We start from the raw sequence: 16,177 nt of genomic DNA on the forward strand, positions 1-16,177 counted from the left end.
ACCAAACCCTCAGTGAAATTTAACTTCCCACAGAAGTAGGACTCAGGCTAAATAATGTCTTATTGTACAATACAGTACAGTACACCGCATAGTACATGTCAGTATGATTGACATCGACACTATTTAAGCCATGTCTCCCAATCGCGAAGCAAAAAAAAGTGAATTCTCTTAGAATCACTCCTTTCGATCCCCCCCCCCCTTTTTTTCTTTCTTTTCTGCTATTCAAGTTTACCTTTTCCCCTCTTATGGCTCTGTGTGTGTCTTAACAAGTCTCCTTTTGGACATTAGTTCTTAAGTAACTACTGAAGTATTCATATACTACTAGCTGCTTGCTGCTGGTTTCTACTTAATCATAGGATCTCAGAGATTTGAACCGTTTTGTTTTGTGTCCAAGATCTATGCATCTATTTCTGTCTCCTGAACCCTCTTACTCCCAGAAGAAGGAATTGAAGCTTCAACTGTTGAAGTCTTTTTTTATGCTCTTTCGAACAGGAAAAACTCTGTCAACAATAACCATTTATAATGGATCAAATCAGATCTGTCAACAATTGCAGCAGGGTACTAAATATTTACACAAAATGTTAGGAATCAGTTGGGTATTTTAATCATTAACTATTTCAAAAGCTTTACATATTTTTACATCAGTCTTTCAAAGCAATAAAGTCACTGAGCATACTTGAACACATAGAACAGTAACTATGCTTAGAACCTCTATTGTTGATAAAATGTTCACAATGTTAAAGGGACTGCACTGCACTGCACTGCAGCAATGAAAATACAAAATTCCATGCACATTAATACCCAATACAGCAAGAAAGACAGTACCCACCTTTTTAGTGCATGCTGCTGATGTTGCTGCTGCATCTGATGCGAGTTTCCCTCCAGTGGGTGGGTCATCTCTGTACGATCAGTCACAGTTCCCACTGTTTTATACGGGAGTCCATCACTGCTGCCATTGGGATGTTGTGAAGCACTTGCAGCATTCTCTCTCCCTCCAGGCAGTTGCTGCTGGACAGTGGATGTTGTCGTATCCTTCAGTACCTGCATAGTTGTAGTTGACCAACATTCTCCTCCTCCCAGAGTATTTCCCATTTCAATATACGATTTCCAAAATTTTCACGTATAAAATGTAATAGTCATCAACTTTTTCAATGTTAAATGTCTTAATCATCTTTCCAGAAAGTGACAACCAAGCATATTCATCATCAGAGGCAGTGAGTAAGCATATCAATTAAAAAAAAAAAATCATGTTGGCATTCACACAACAGGTTTTACTAAGAATGGTCATACTGAAGGTTGTATAGCTTTGGTTACCTGCTCTACATGGACTGGCAAATGCAACAAGTTGTAGTAAAACACAAATATTACAAATCACACAGCAACATTGTACTTTTCACATGCAAAACACATCGTATGTTAAAGTCATTAACTGAAGGAAAAAATCTAAGAGAAAACCATAGAATAAGTCCTGAAACTTTGGATATGTACTGTGATCTTCATAACGAGGCCATAACATGTAGGTTACATGGAAGGAAGGTAAGTGCTTTCGTAGTATGAAATTTACGATTTCTTTTAAATAATCCTCCACGAAGAATAGATTATCAGAAAGTAAGAGAACAAATGAATTTGATGTAATAAGGAGTGACTAACGCTTATAATATTGTGGATCTTTTAGTGATGCAAGTACACATACCACAAACATCTACAGTTTGATACAAATTATACTCAACATTTCACACAAAAACAGAAACAACAGTATAAAATATCAGTACACATTTTCAATCGACTACACTTAAGCAAAACATTCCTCTTGAACTTTCTAAAAACAATCTGAACTTAAACTTGCATTTTAAAACTATATCTTAAACCTAAAATCACATTCATATTAAATGGCGCACATTAAATAAAAAAACTTATATTTTAGAAGAGATTTTATAAACTAGGACGGTAAGTAGCAGCTATTGAAAATTTTTTATGTTGTAACCTCTCTCCCCCTTCCTATCTCTCAAATGACATCCCCCCCCTTTCCCTTTCCTTGTCTGTTGACAATATAAGGAAAAGGATAGGTTGCTACTCACTGTAAAGATGACACGTTGAATTGCGGACAAGCACAACAAAAAGACTGATTTAGCTTTTGGCTAAAGCTTTCCTCAGAAAAGAAAACATACGCACTCAGTCACACAAACAAGCCACATCGTGAACATATGACCATCATCTCTGGCAGCTCAAACCAAAATGCTATCATGGTTGTCTACCTTTGACCACATTGTAGTACTATACATTGTACCTTTGACCATTGTGACTTTTGATGGCATCTATACACGAAGAGAGGAATCACACTCTAGTTTTGCCACAGGGGTAGCAGATGCTCATGTTTTTGTGGAGCTGTTTAAAAGCATATTCGTAAAATTTGAAGTTCTCAGTTTGCATCCAGAAAAGTATGGATTATACACATATTTTAAAATAATGAGCATATGTTACTTGTGGCAACACTAGAGTATGTGGTTCCTCGCTTCGTGTACAGATGGCAGCTAAAGTCACAGCGCTCAAAGGTAAAATTTAAGATATTATGATGCAGTCAAAGGTAGACAACCATGAAGGCATTTTGGTCTGAGCTGCCAGAGATGGTGGTCATGTGTGCGTGAAGTGTGCTTGCTTGTGTGAATGAATGTGTGTATATTTTCTTTTCTGAAGAAAGCTTTCGCCGGATGCTAAATCTTAATAGTCTTTTGGTTGTGCCTACCTAAAACTCAGCTCATTTTTACGGTGAGAGCAATCAATAATTTTCCTTCAAAAATTGATTACTTTCGTTGACATATTTTGACGTGTTATTTTATCATGTAAACTTGTTTAAATTTTAAATTATTCATTATTTGTATATAATATAGCAAATTTTGAGTAGTATTTGCAAAAAAGCTTAAGCTTAAAAAATTACTGAACATTTACATGTGGTTCTAAGTGAAAACCTTACCTCCAACCACTCATTTTTATGTATGTCTCGCAAGTCAAAGATACAATGTAATTTATATTCAGCCAATAATATTTTTTCAAAAAAATCAGAATGCTAAGAAGTAAAACAGAATTAACCCACAAAAATAGTGAAAGCAAGAGGGAGTAAGAGCTAATGCAACAAAATAGTTCAGCTTCAAAAAACCTACACTCTTTTTCCCCTGAAAACTGTTAAATGCATCTATAGAGGAAAAGTTTGTGTATCCACCTAACTTAGCTATGAAAAAAAGTTCTCAACGATGAGGGTATCTACTGTTGGTTACACATAGAAACAAAGCTGTCAAGATGCACCATGGTTTGAGCCTCACAATTCTAAGGCAACTGTTGTACCAGTATGCTGTGGCCAACAGTAAAAATTTTCCTCAATCCTGGAAAACACAAGAAAGCTGAATTTCAGTGATTAAAAGATTTTGGTAAGAGGTACTCCAATGAACTGTCTTTGTGAAAACTAACAGGAACCAGCGTTTCTCAGCCATTCCCTTCAATCACGAGACAGTGGAAGTTGTTTTACAGAACTACAAGGAAGTATTAAGACATCCTTTCCGGCCATCTAATATTTGGAGCTTGGATGAGACTGGAATGTCAACAGTCCGCATTCGTACCAAAATCCTAGCCCAAGAGGGGTGTAAGCAAATTGGAGCTGTCACATCAGGCTGAAGAGGCATGAATGTGACAGATGATGTTACAGTGAATGCTGTAGGGAACCATTTTAAAGATTTTATGTTGCATGGTGCGTCACCTGGGTTCATTGGAGGAGCATCTCATTCAGGATGGTCCAATGAAAAGGTTTTTTAACACTTCACCCAGCATGTCAAAGCCAATCAAGAAAGTGCTGTGGTTTTACTAAAGGGCAATCACAAAAGCCATTTTAGCATTACAGTAACAGCATTGGACAGGTGGTGGGAATTCATTATGACTTTTCACCTCATACAAGTCTTAAGCAGCAGCTTCTTGACAGGAGAGTATTTGAATCTTGTAAAACTTACTTTAACACTGCCATGAAAGACTGCTGGAAAAAAACACGTTACAGTACATAAGACTGTAGTACTTCTATGAATAGCCTTTCCAAAAGCATTTTGTCATAAAACAATGGTGGCTTTTGAGTTTCAGGGCTGGTTCCACTGTGTGAAAATATTTTTGGGGAAAAATGAATTGATGATGTAAACTTGAGCCGTTCAATTCAAGAAAACTCTAGGAGAACTGCTTCTTGAAGCACAACCTTCCACAGACTCAAAGAATCAGTCAGTCACTGAAGAAATGATGTGTCCTTTCCCAATAGCTGACACAAAACAAATAGCAAAGGCTGGAAGAGAGGGAAATCTGGAATAGTAGTCAACAACCGCCAAAAGGAAGAAGTTCAGAAAATAAAGAAGACTGTCACTGTGCTGAAAGAAAATTAACCTACATGTAGGCCTTCTGTCCCCAAGCTGAAGAAAATTAAAGCTACATCATGTTTCATCGACGATTCTTCTGACTCTGAAGCCATGAATCAAGTGACCTGTGTGAAAATGAATTAAATGATTCAGAAGACCTAAATAAAGTAGGTCTAACTAACAATTTTCTTCAACCTTACCTTGAGCTCAGAAAAGATTACATTTGGTTTATGGTGCCTACTGACACAGGAAAAGGAATTAAAACATTCTGCAGCTCAAAAAAGTAGATGGGAAAAAAAAGAGGGGTTTGAGGTGAAATTTATGAGATAGTACAGGAAGCATATCCACATTTTCAAAAAGCCACTTGTGGATAACATCAGTGTAGTGTCAAGAAGAGTAACTGCTGGCAAGTTCGCTAAACTGCAACTACAATACTGTGGACAAATAAAATTTTTGCAGTTTTTCAATCACATGCCACAACAACAAGAGGAACAAATTACATTTTTTTGTTAGTTTTTGGGTCAATGTTCTATTTTATTTGGATGGTCGAAGTTACAACAGGAGGTGGTCAAAGGTACAACCGTATCATTGTACCTTTAATCAGTTGCACAATTCTACTAAAAGTAATACTTCTACAAACTTGTTTCAGACAGTAGTATTATTGCAATGTGGGATAAGGTATGTGCTATAAAATTACATAATAAGAATACTGCTTAAATTATTTATGGTTCGTTTAAAAGTATGAAAAGTAGTCAAAGGTACACAACCTTCCCCTCTATGTATCTAGTGACTGTATACGACATGTCATGCAACAATAAAAAATCTATTTATTCTGTGCAATTACTTACCTTTTCTAGGTGGTTCTCAACTAGTTCAAAACTCTTTCCCAGGACACCATTTAGTACAGGTGGGTCCTTCCTTTCTGGTTTCTTTTCAAGGAGATCTGCTAACATCATGCTTTTAGCATTCTGCTGTTGGGACATAACTTTTGTTGCTACCACAGCAGTTGAACTGCGAGATGAATCTTTCGAATTTGTGTCGTCAGAAGCAACATCAATATCCAATGATGATGGGATGCCATTCAGAAGAATGCCTTCAAAACTCGATAAAGAGTTCTCCCCATCTTCCACAATTATTTGCGTGCCTCCTGCACCTGTTGAAACACAGGTGAACATAAAGATCACATGTTTAAAAAATTAATAATAAAAAAAACATTACCAGATTTTAAAAACCACTCTGTAACTTGAGATTCATACTGAAAGCCTATCACAGTGCTATTCAAATTGAAATGACGACGATGCAGGTTGACAATTATTGTTCCATATGAAATAAAATTGTCATAACTTCTGAACGGCTTGCATTAGGATGTTCAAACTGCACGGTTAACAGTGGGGCATGAAGGGAATTAGTACGCGCATGCAAATGCGCTTTGTTGTGTCGGCCATTTGCAAAGGAAAACGTCACGGTACAGCATACCTGGGCGTAAAGCACTTGTGAAGACCTACTATGTGAGCAATAACAGCCCAACTGCAGCTCCAAGGAAGTTTGCGACTGAGTGCAAGCTGAAGACGACCAGTCCAAGTGTGCTAAAGATCAAGAATTTGATTCAAAAGTTTGAGAGAATGGGTAGTATTCATGATGACAGTATCGGCAATGTAGGACCACCAAAAGGGGTGAAACAATTGAAAACATCGAGAAGACGCACACTGTGTTTCAAATCAGCCCCAGACAAGCTGCATAACAGGTGGGAATTAATCAAGAGACACTGTGACGAATTGTTATTTAAGACCTGCATCTCTTCCCACACAAAATTCTAACTCACCAGCCATTTAGCCCCAGGGCCATGAAACGCTATTGTCCACAGATTTGACGAACAGGACTTTGATGATGGTTTGGTTTAGCGACGAAGCCCATGTTCACTTGGATGGGTTCGTCAATAAGCAAAATCGGTGCATTTGGGAGACTAAGAATACACATTTCGCGATCGAGAAGTCTCTTCACCCTCAATAGGTCACTGTGTGATGTGTAATGTCTAATCATGGCGGCTACCAAATAGTATGTGCAGGTTCTGGAAGATGATTTCATCCCCATTATCCAAAGTGATCCTGGTTTTGACAAGATGTGGTTCATGCAAGACAGAGCTCAACCCCATCGAAGCAGGAGAGTGTTCAATGTCCTGGAGGAGCACTCTGAGGACCGCATTCTGGCTGTGGGGTACCCAGAGACAACTGGCATGGGCCTCGATTGGCCGCCGTATTCTCAGGATCTGAACACATGCGACTCCTTTTCATGGGGGCTATATTACAGACAAGGTGCACAGCAGTAACCCCAAAACCATTGCTGAGCTGAAAACAGCCATTTAGGAAGTCTTCAACAGCATCAATGTTCCGACACTTCAGTGGGTCCTGAAGAATTTCGCTATTCGTCTGCACCACATCATCGCCAATGATGGCAGGCATATTGAACATGTCATAACCTAAATCTGAATATCTGTAGAGATAATTAAATGTTGACTTAAGTGTGTGCATGCCGTAGTTTGTAACTAATTTACGCCCCCCCCCCCCCCCCCCCCATATAGTTCAATAATTGTCACCCTGTAGAAAGAAACGTAATAATAAAAAAATTAAATGCTTTGACAAATGATTTATATTTGAGTGGTCTTCATTCAGTCGTTAAACAATCCAATATTCATGTCTGGTATGGACACAAGAACTTAGAATGACAAGTAACCAAACAATCACTTAAATTTTGGTTATGAAAAGCAGATTAAAAGTGCAGGAAGGTAGGAAATTCAGGATATAGGATCTGGATAAGTTGAAAGAAGCAGAGTTGGGAGTTTCAAAGGGAGCATTAGCCAACTGTTAACCGAAACAAGGAGAAAAAAAGACAGTAGATACCTTCGAGAAATGAAATAGTGAAGGTAGCAGAGGATTAAATAGGCAGAAACATAAAGCAAAGTTGAACTTAAATGGATAACATGAGATACTGAATTGAATTTATGGTAAGAAAAAATATAAAAATAGAATAAATAAAGCAGACAAAATAGAATACATAGATCTCAAAATTGAGATTGACACAACATAAAAAATAGCAAAGCTTAGATGGCTAGAGGAGAATGCAAAGCAGTATAATCACGCACGACTACGGGAAAGATATGTTACAAGTAAGAAAATTAAAGAAACCTTTGTAGAAAAAAGCAGCTCTATGAATAGGAAGCAGTATTAACCAAAGAAAAGAAAGCTCAAAAGTTGAAGGAATGTACAGAAGGGTTATATAAATTCCAGAGCTGTGTATCTAGTGGAATGACTGCAAGCTTACTTCCGAGAACTCTAAAAAGCACCAGGCACAAATATCATAGCCATGCATTGTTTGTATCTAACATGTTGTGAAACTGAAGGTATGCTTATTATAGTGGCAATTATTGTAATTAAAACTACACTGAAAAACACACTGTGACAAAAATTTATTAGTATTCACTCATCTATAATAAATAAGGTAAGTGGTGAAAGCACTTTTTGTTGGCAAATTCTATACTATTAAAAATTCACCCAACAGATATGAATGAGTAATAGCATTGCTGGGCATTACTTACCTTCAGGAAGTAAAATGTGTGGTACTGCTGATAGACACACATAAAACTGTCACACTAAACTTGTTCTCACTACAGACGAGTCACTCTAATCCTGGGATCTGAGTGACTTTCCCTCCCTTTTTGATGTTCCCCAACTCATACCTCTCTCATTCCAGACAAATAAATTATTAGTTCCAAAAACTAGTATTGCATCACTTTTATATGTGTCTACTGGCAGTACTATTAATTTTGTCTACTGAAGTATGTCCTGCCAGCAATTTGGTCACACTATTTCGCGAGCACAGGCATTTGCCTGCAAGGGAACAGCGACCGTTAGAAATTAAAATTTTACAGCTGCCACAAGTTGAGTGTCACTTTTTTCTTTATTTTACATGTTTCATTCGAACAACGCGAGCGTCTTCAGAACTCCGCTGTCCTCGCGATGCGAGATGTAGTCCAAATCTGTATTCATGCATACTTTGGGATGACACCAAAGTTCTAAAACTGCTTAAGACTTTGTGCCACACAAAGTATGCATGAATACAAATTCAGAATACATCTTGCATCACACTACACATCGCGAGGAGAGCGGAGTTCTGAAGATGCTTTCACTGACAGAGTTTAACATGTACAATAAAGGAAGATCAAACAATGTACATTATTATGAAAAGGAAAGTTGCTACTCACCATATAGCAGAGATGCTGAGCCGCAGCTGCCAGAGACTGCAGTCATGCGTGTACGAGTTGTGTGTGTGTGTGTGTGTGTGTGTGTGTGTGTGTGTGTGTGTGTGTGTGTGTGTATTTTTCGACAACAGCCTCGTTTGCCAAAAGCTTATGTATGTCAGTCTTTTTGTTGTGCCTATCTGAGATTCAGCATCTCTACTATATGTTGGGTAGCAACTTTCCTTTTAATAATATTGTAAAATATATGTCTGCTTGTGTCTGGGTGTGTGTGTGTGTGTGTGTGTGTGTGTGTGAGAGAGAGAGAGAGAGAGAGAGAGAGAGAGAGGAAGAGAGAGAGAGAGAGAGAGAGAGAGAGAGAGAGAGAGAGAGAGAGAGTATACCTGTCCTTTTTCCCCCTAAGGTAAGTCTTTCCGCTCCCGGGATTGGAATGACTCCTTACCCTCTCCCTTAAAACCCACATCCTTTCGTCTTTCCCTCTCCTTCCCTCTTTCCTGACGAAGCACCCGTGGGTTGCGAAAGCTTGAATTTTGTGTGTGTGTTTGCGTTTGTTTGTGTGTCTATCAACATACCAACGCTTTTGTTTGGTAAGTTACATCATCTTTGTTTTTAGATATAAAATAAATAGAGAGTTACATGTGATTTGTGGTGACTCTACAACTTTATGTTTAACATTATAAATTTCTTGGCTGAATTTACCTTTGGTACAATGAACGAATAACAGTATTACTTAAACTGTACCATTAAAATACTGCCCATTTCTACTGAACCTTAAGATATTAAAGGAAAAAAAAATCCATTCATAATGTAATACACGGCAGCTTCAGGTCCTCACGCTCACTGCCTCTTCTCAGTTCTTCACATATAAACAAACATAAATTTTACACATTATAGCTTGAAAAGACATTCATAGAACATATTACAGACCTAGACTGGAGATTGAGCCTGTACAACTAGCACTGCCTGCACTCGATGCCAGCGAGCTGTTCCCTGTAGAGTTGGAGTCTTCAGTTGTAGCCAACAATGGAGGAGGTGGCGGCTGTGGTGGTTCACGACGCCCTCGCAATGCTGCACTTCCACTGCCTGGCCCATCAGAGCTGAGACAAGTGGTTGCCTGAATACCATCAATCTCAACAGGAACAGTTCCATTCCCATCTTTTGGTACATCATTCTGGGGATGAGAAGAAAACATCAAATGTACCAAATATCTCTATACAGGTCAGGTATTTACGAAGTCAATAACCATGAGCAGTGAATTAAACAGCAGCAAGCATATCCAAAACAACAGACACCACACAGAACCCACAGCTGTGATACATCATATGCTAATTGAAGCACCCGCAAAACTTCCAGTTAAAATTACAAACTTATTAATTATGAGAATGAAATTAAGACAAGTGAGTAACAGGTCAAATTCCCACAACTCAGTAACAAACAAAGTAATGCCTGCAACTAATTCAGGCTCATAATTAATTTGTGAATTGTCAATTTCTTTCCACACTTTGTACCCCTTCATTGCAGCAAAGTAAAAGGCATCCACTACAACATATTAAAATTCTTGCTTCCTTTAGTATTTGTAACTTCTACTGCTCTTTTTAATGACAAATTAAATTATTCTCAAGGTTCCAGAACTTTCACAGCTGTCTGATTCAGAGTTATTGTCATCAAATTTTTCCAATTTGAAGATTTACGTATTAGTATTTTCTGTTTGTCCATACCCTTACTTACATTTAGCTCTAATCTGACACTTCAAGGTCAATTTCTTGCATTGAACAGTTCACAGTGGCTTCTCCCTAACTCTGCTACGCACAAAAAAATTACTTTCTTTTCATTGCAGTATAATGATACACTTAATATTACACTAAATAACAATGTAACTGGTTAGCATAAAGAAGCTGTAAAATAATGGAAACAACTCTACAGTGAGCAACATTCAAGCACAAGTTTCCTCATTTACTGCAATTAATTACATATGGCACAACACCGGGAAGTAACTTCAACTATGCTAGGAACTAAATACCGTAAGATTAAAGAAATTTCACTGGAAAACATTAAAGCTATTAACTGTATTACCTTTCTACACAATTACAATTAAAATTTAAGAATTTAACATTTTCTTTAACTAGTCAAAAAATTCTGTCCACAGAAAATTCTGCTGCCCATCAGAGACAAAATCTTTGGAGTTTACTGGAGTCAAACTATTGGGTGAGATGAGATGAAAATCGTTTATAGCAAACTCTGGGCTTTAGAGTGTTGTACAAAAAAAGTCCCAATTGACTGAAACAACATTTCTTGTGTTTAGTCACACATCTGTATGAATGCAGCTGCAGTGTGTGTACTCAAAATCTGTTGAGAACAGTACATAACATTGTAGTGAGAAACAAGCCCTCTGAATCTCACCTGCCCTTGTAATTGTACTTGCTGCACTGGAGTTCTTACACCATTGATGCGAGCGGCTCGATGCCTGTCTGATGACAATACAGAAACTTTGTTTGAGTTGCTAGCAGATTGCAGCTGTGTACCAGCTGAAATTGGACCAACCAGCACTTTCCTGACCACAGGACTTGCAACAGAATGGTTTCCTGAGGGAGTGTCAGCTTGTAGTTGTTGCTGTAGTAATCTTTGTTGTTGTTGTCGCTGAGTGACCTGGAAATTTCAAATAATTTTCAGAAATCGATTTAATGGTTAAACATTTGACTGTTTGTGCATAAAACTGGATCATTGCTAATACATACAGCAACATGACAAGCAACAGATTATTGTATTAAATATGCCAAGTGTTTCAAATTTCTTACATCATTTTCATTTTCTGGAAGAAAGAGAGAGAGAAATAGCCACAGAAGAAAAGGTAAACCAATTGAATGGGTTGGGTGCACAAGAAAGCAACAAATGCCGATGATAAACTCCAGGACCGATGAAAGGTTGTGTAGAGTACTGGACAGGGATCATGCCGTGTTCCGCCATCACATCACCAACCTTAATTCTATTTTCAAGACACTTCGTCCAATTTTTTTTGACGATTTAAAACCTTTTACATATTTCATTTGTATGCAAATACAGGAGACTGCAGATCTTATTTGACATTTTCTTAACAGTATATTTTTATTATTTGTTAGAGACATAAAAAGCTACCTTCATTTCTTTTCTTTTTTTTTCCCCCCTCCATTCTTTACATTGACACCACCTCAGTACAGATGATGGATCTGATCACGTTGATCAAACTGTATTACAGAAATCAATTCACTTGGAGAAATACCTATATAACCTCTAGGGTTTTCTCACTGTGACTTTATTATTGATGTTCTTCCACTCTATGTGTTCTGTCGAGTTGTTTCCATTTTATGCACAATATTCCAACAACCAACCTAGCCGTCTCCTTCAGATGCTGAGAGTTTTCCTGTTCTGTACTCGCTGCATGCCAACTTGACTGTGAACAATTATTGGCCTCATGCCATTATTTAAAACCGGGTTCAATTCTTGATGCCCAACATGCCCTTTGATGCTCTTCTGTTATTAGGTTTCCTGACATTTTAATAAACTCTTTAATTATGTTTGCATCACAATACTGTTCTCGGGTTCGTGTCTATATTCGAAGGAGTGCTTGATGACAGCTGGTTTGGTTAGCTGATTCAGTTGGGTTGTCGCTCATGTTCCTTGCATCTCTCCTTGATTGTTCTGGTAGGTCTGCCCCACATAGGGCATGTCAACTTTCGCAAGGAGTGTGACACACACCTGTATCAGAGACTCTCTTAAACACTGCAAAGAAGACTTTTTATATTGGTTAAAGCAAGTAAAATATGCTAAATATGATGTTTATATAGGAGCCTACTGACCTTTCTGTTTTGTGGGCTAGCCTTAACCTCTTCCTCAGGCATTCTTGATTTTGATTGCAATGCTCGTTCAGTTTTGACGAACTGCGTATCCATTACTTTGTAACGCTATTAGTAGGTGTTTTAGTTCTTTGGCAGGCTTTCTTTGAAAGTGTTTGGGGTCTATGGGCTAGTCTTTAGTACCAAATATCTTTGTCACGGACAGTGATGGCTTGGGGAACGGAGGGAGGCAATTGATCCTCTTTTTTTTTTCAAGTTCCGTCATGAATTTTATATTATGAAAGACACAGTTTAAATGTTCCAGGAATTTTTGAAGCTTCTCCATCTGATGTGGCCACATCACAAACACGTTGACCACATACCAAAGGAAACAAGTTGGTTACAACAGCGCAGACTCTAGGGATTCTGCTTCAAAGTGTTTCATATATTGTTTCACAATAGGCGATAACAGATTACCCATAGCCACACTATCGGTTTTTTCATAATATTTTCCTTCTAACAGAAAATAAGTATGATGAGTGCTTCACAAATGAATCACAAGTTAGGCCAGGCAAACGATATATCACAAGAGAAAATCTTCTGTAAGACATTTCTGCCATACAGTCCTAAAAATGTGTTAGTGACTGCATCAGTTTAGTGACGTATGAAGGGGATTCACATGGAGTGCAACATCCAACAGATTACTAATCCATTTTTAGAGAGGTACCAGTGTAATAACTGGTTAGACAGATTAAAACCTCTTGATCACTGTAAATAAACAACAGTATAGGCCTGGGCAGAAGGGAACATCAACTGTGACTGACAATGTGCAATGAGTGCCAACAAATGTGTAATCATATTTTGTGATGCACAGTTTCTCCCAACAGTGAGCAATTAGAGTATGTTTGTATTTACTGGTCCAACAGCAACTACAATAGAAAATAACACAAGAAAGACAAATAATGTGGGATTACAAGACTGCAAAAATGTGATGATAATTACAATCAGGGTATCAACCAAATAATACACACAAAGTTTCCTGGCAAAAAACAGGCACAAAGATGTCAATATAATGAGTGTAAATAATGTAGACCTTACCAATAAAAAATTAAAGGACAAGAAAAAAGTGTCTAAATTCTTCCATTGCATTGTATACTAACTTACTGCATCAGAAGTTTAATAAAAAGTATTTTTTCAAACAAATACATAAATAAACCAAAACATTGTGTGACTGGAAGTAAGTACCTCAAATTAATCTCGACAGATCACTTCTGTTTTAACTAAAATATTTAGCACATTGTTCTCTTATTTGATTACTGTACAGTGTACTTCAAGAACATAATAAAAATAAAATAAAAATACTAATACTTTCATTACCTAATAAAGTAGCCATCATGCGGTTATGTATTTCATTTCATAAAATGAAACAAAAAAATCACTATGTATCAAACGTAAATTACATCACCACCACAGCACAAAATGTTAGTTAAGGAAGGCAATGTACAGAGTGAAGTTTGTTGGAAAGCAATGTCCACTTGCCATTTACATGCAACAAAGTGAAGTGACTAAGTCTTATCAGTACTCAGAACCCCCAACAGAAATGATAACATAAGGTAGTACAACTAAAACATACCTCCCAAGCATATCACGAAAAAGTGAATATATGAAAGTGCAGTTTTTTAAACTTAAAATGGGGAAAGTGGTGAATTTTCTGACAATGACTTTATTTTTATTGGGGCTATATACTGCCAGTGAAAAAATATACCCAACAGTTGGTTGTGCTGTTGCCAGTTTTCAAGTGTGAAGTGCAACTGGCTCCAGGCGAAACAACAGTTTTCTATAGAGCTGCAACAACATTGGGGCATTGCTTTAGAGACGTATACAACAGCGCATTACGTGATTGGTTGCGGTAGGTATGCGAAGTTGCTGCGCTGTGCCCACTTCACTGTCGTCCCACAAAAAGGAGCAGTCAATCAAACATCTAACCTACTGTTCCACCTTTACCACGTTTACCCATGAATGTAAGTTCACCAGTCTGCACCTGCTGCTGTAGCGATCACGCAATTTCCTGATGAAGATCTCAAACTTTCAGAAGGTATACGACAGTCAAAAAAGTTGATGTGGTTTTTGCATATGGTGAATGAAGCCAAACTGTCAATAGCACCTGTGTGGTTGTATTATGAACTGAATCTTAATCATATCAAGTAATCACAAGCTCTCTTTTTATCTTCATAAAAAATACATATAAATGGAACACTGAAGAATAAAATATGCAGCAGAAGAAAAACAGTAACTGATGAGAGAAATGCAACTACAATTTCAGCAGCAGTAATATGCATCACAACGTGGCAACTTTAATATGCAGGAGAGATCAGCCAATAGAATATTCTGCTAATTATACATTCAAATACATTTCATCCTTCCCACTTTATGCTCCATTGACAGCTTCATGGCAATGACTTTCAAAATCAACTACAGTTTTCTGAATGATGTTTACGAAAATCATAAACTGTTGCAGAGTTCCTATACAAGATTTTGTTTACTAATCAGGGACAAATCAATGTTTACAATAAGCACTACTGGTTAGCTGCAAATCTACACTGACCGAGAGAAATGTATGAACAACCACCTTTGTCTGTCAATATGTGGGGCAGGCATCTCAAGAACTGCATAATTAGTGCTCATTTGCCTTTGTGCATGGAACCATACACGCACATTAACCTGGGCCAGGGTGTTTAGATCCCCCTTCTCTAAGTGCACTTGGGTAATTCTCAGCTTGCAAGTGAAGACCACATCAGCAAGGAAGGCGAAGAAGATGGACTTCGGTGCAGCAGACTTGGCATTAAGTGGCACCTCATTCCCCGAAGAACCCAAGGGAGGGATAGACAGAGTCCCTGAGCCCAGAAAGGTAATCGTCTAGTGGTAGAAAACCACAATTAAAAATCACTTGGTCCTCCAAGTGGGGGGTTTAGGCATTGGACCTCCAGACCACCCTAACAAAAGAAATCAAAAAGCAAAACCTCCCAATTTAGCCTCGGAACGGAATGGATCAAAACGAAGACGACAACAGGCAAGAAAAAGGACAATGAGAATTGCAACATGGAATATACATGAAATTTCTACAAAGAAACGCGAAGTCTTTACTTCTTTAAAGTGCCTTGATGTCGACATAGTGAGTCAAAGAGGAACCAAAGTGAAAAGGCATGGTACGGAAGAGACAAATGATTACATATACATTTATAGTGGCATACCAAAGGAACAACGAGCCCAAAGTGGAGTTGCCATTGCCATAAAAAAAAACAACTCAAGAAAAACTTAACCAGCTGGGAATATGTCAGAGACAGAATTCTGCACAGGTGAAAATAAAGGACCATTCTGTGGTGATTATTTTGGTCTATTCACCAAACGACGATGCTGATGTAGCTAAGAAAGACTTATTCTACACTCAATTGACAAGATCTCTTGAAAACATAGGGAAACGCAAAGAAGTCATTTTACTAGGGGACCTAAGTGCCAGAACAGGATGTAAAGCTAATGACAACATAGTGGGACAATATGGTGAAGAAACCATAAATAATAATGGTGAAAGATTGATAGAATTTTGTATGTAAAATGATTTAAGAATTCTGAATGGATGGTTCAAGCATAAGGACATCCACAAATACACATGGATGAAACCAAGATTAGATTAGATTAGTGCTTGTTCTGTAGATCATGAATACGACACTTCGTAA

At 37.8% G+C, this 16,177-nt stretch overlaps 1 protein-coding gene across 9 annotated transcripts in view; it reads right to left on the reverse strand.

Moving 5' to 3' along the window:
* Positions 1-16,177, reverse strand: part of LOC126095132 (AT-rich interactive domain-containing protein 2) — a 313,112-nt gene that overhangs the window by 67,489 nt on the left and 229,446 nt on the right. For 6 of the 9 annotated variants that reach the window (XM_049909849.1, XM_049909842.1, XM_049909843.1 and 3 more), the window contains 4 exons: positions 11,035-11,280; positions 9,562-9,805; positions 5,231-5,535; positions 830-1,041 (listed from right to left, as the gene is read on the reverse strand). In XM_049909849.1, coding sequence (XP_049765806.1) covers positions 830-1,041; positions 5,231-5,535; positions 9,562-9,805; positions 11,035-11,280 — 1,007 coding nt within the window. The remainder of the gene's footprint in view (positions 1-829; positions 1,042-5,230; positions 5,536-9,561; positions 9,806-11,034; positions 11,281-16,177) is intronic. The other 3 variants (XM_049909846.1, XM_049909844.1, XM_049909845.1) reach the window with 3 other exon arrangements.

The sequence above is a fragment of the Schistocerca cancellata genome, chromosome 8 (assembly GCF_023864275.1).
Source record: "Schistocerca cancellata isolate TAMUIC-IGC-003103 chromosome 8, iqSchCanc2.1, whole genome shotgun sequence".
NCBI classification, from domain to species: domain Eukaryota; kingdom Metazoa; phylum Arthropoda; class Insecta; order Orthoptera; family Acrididae; genus Schistocerca; species Schistocerca cancellata.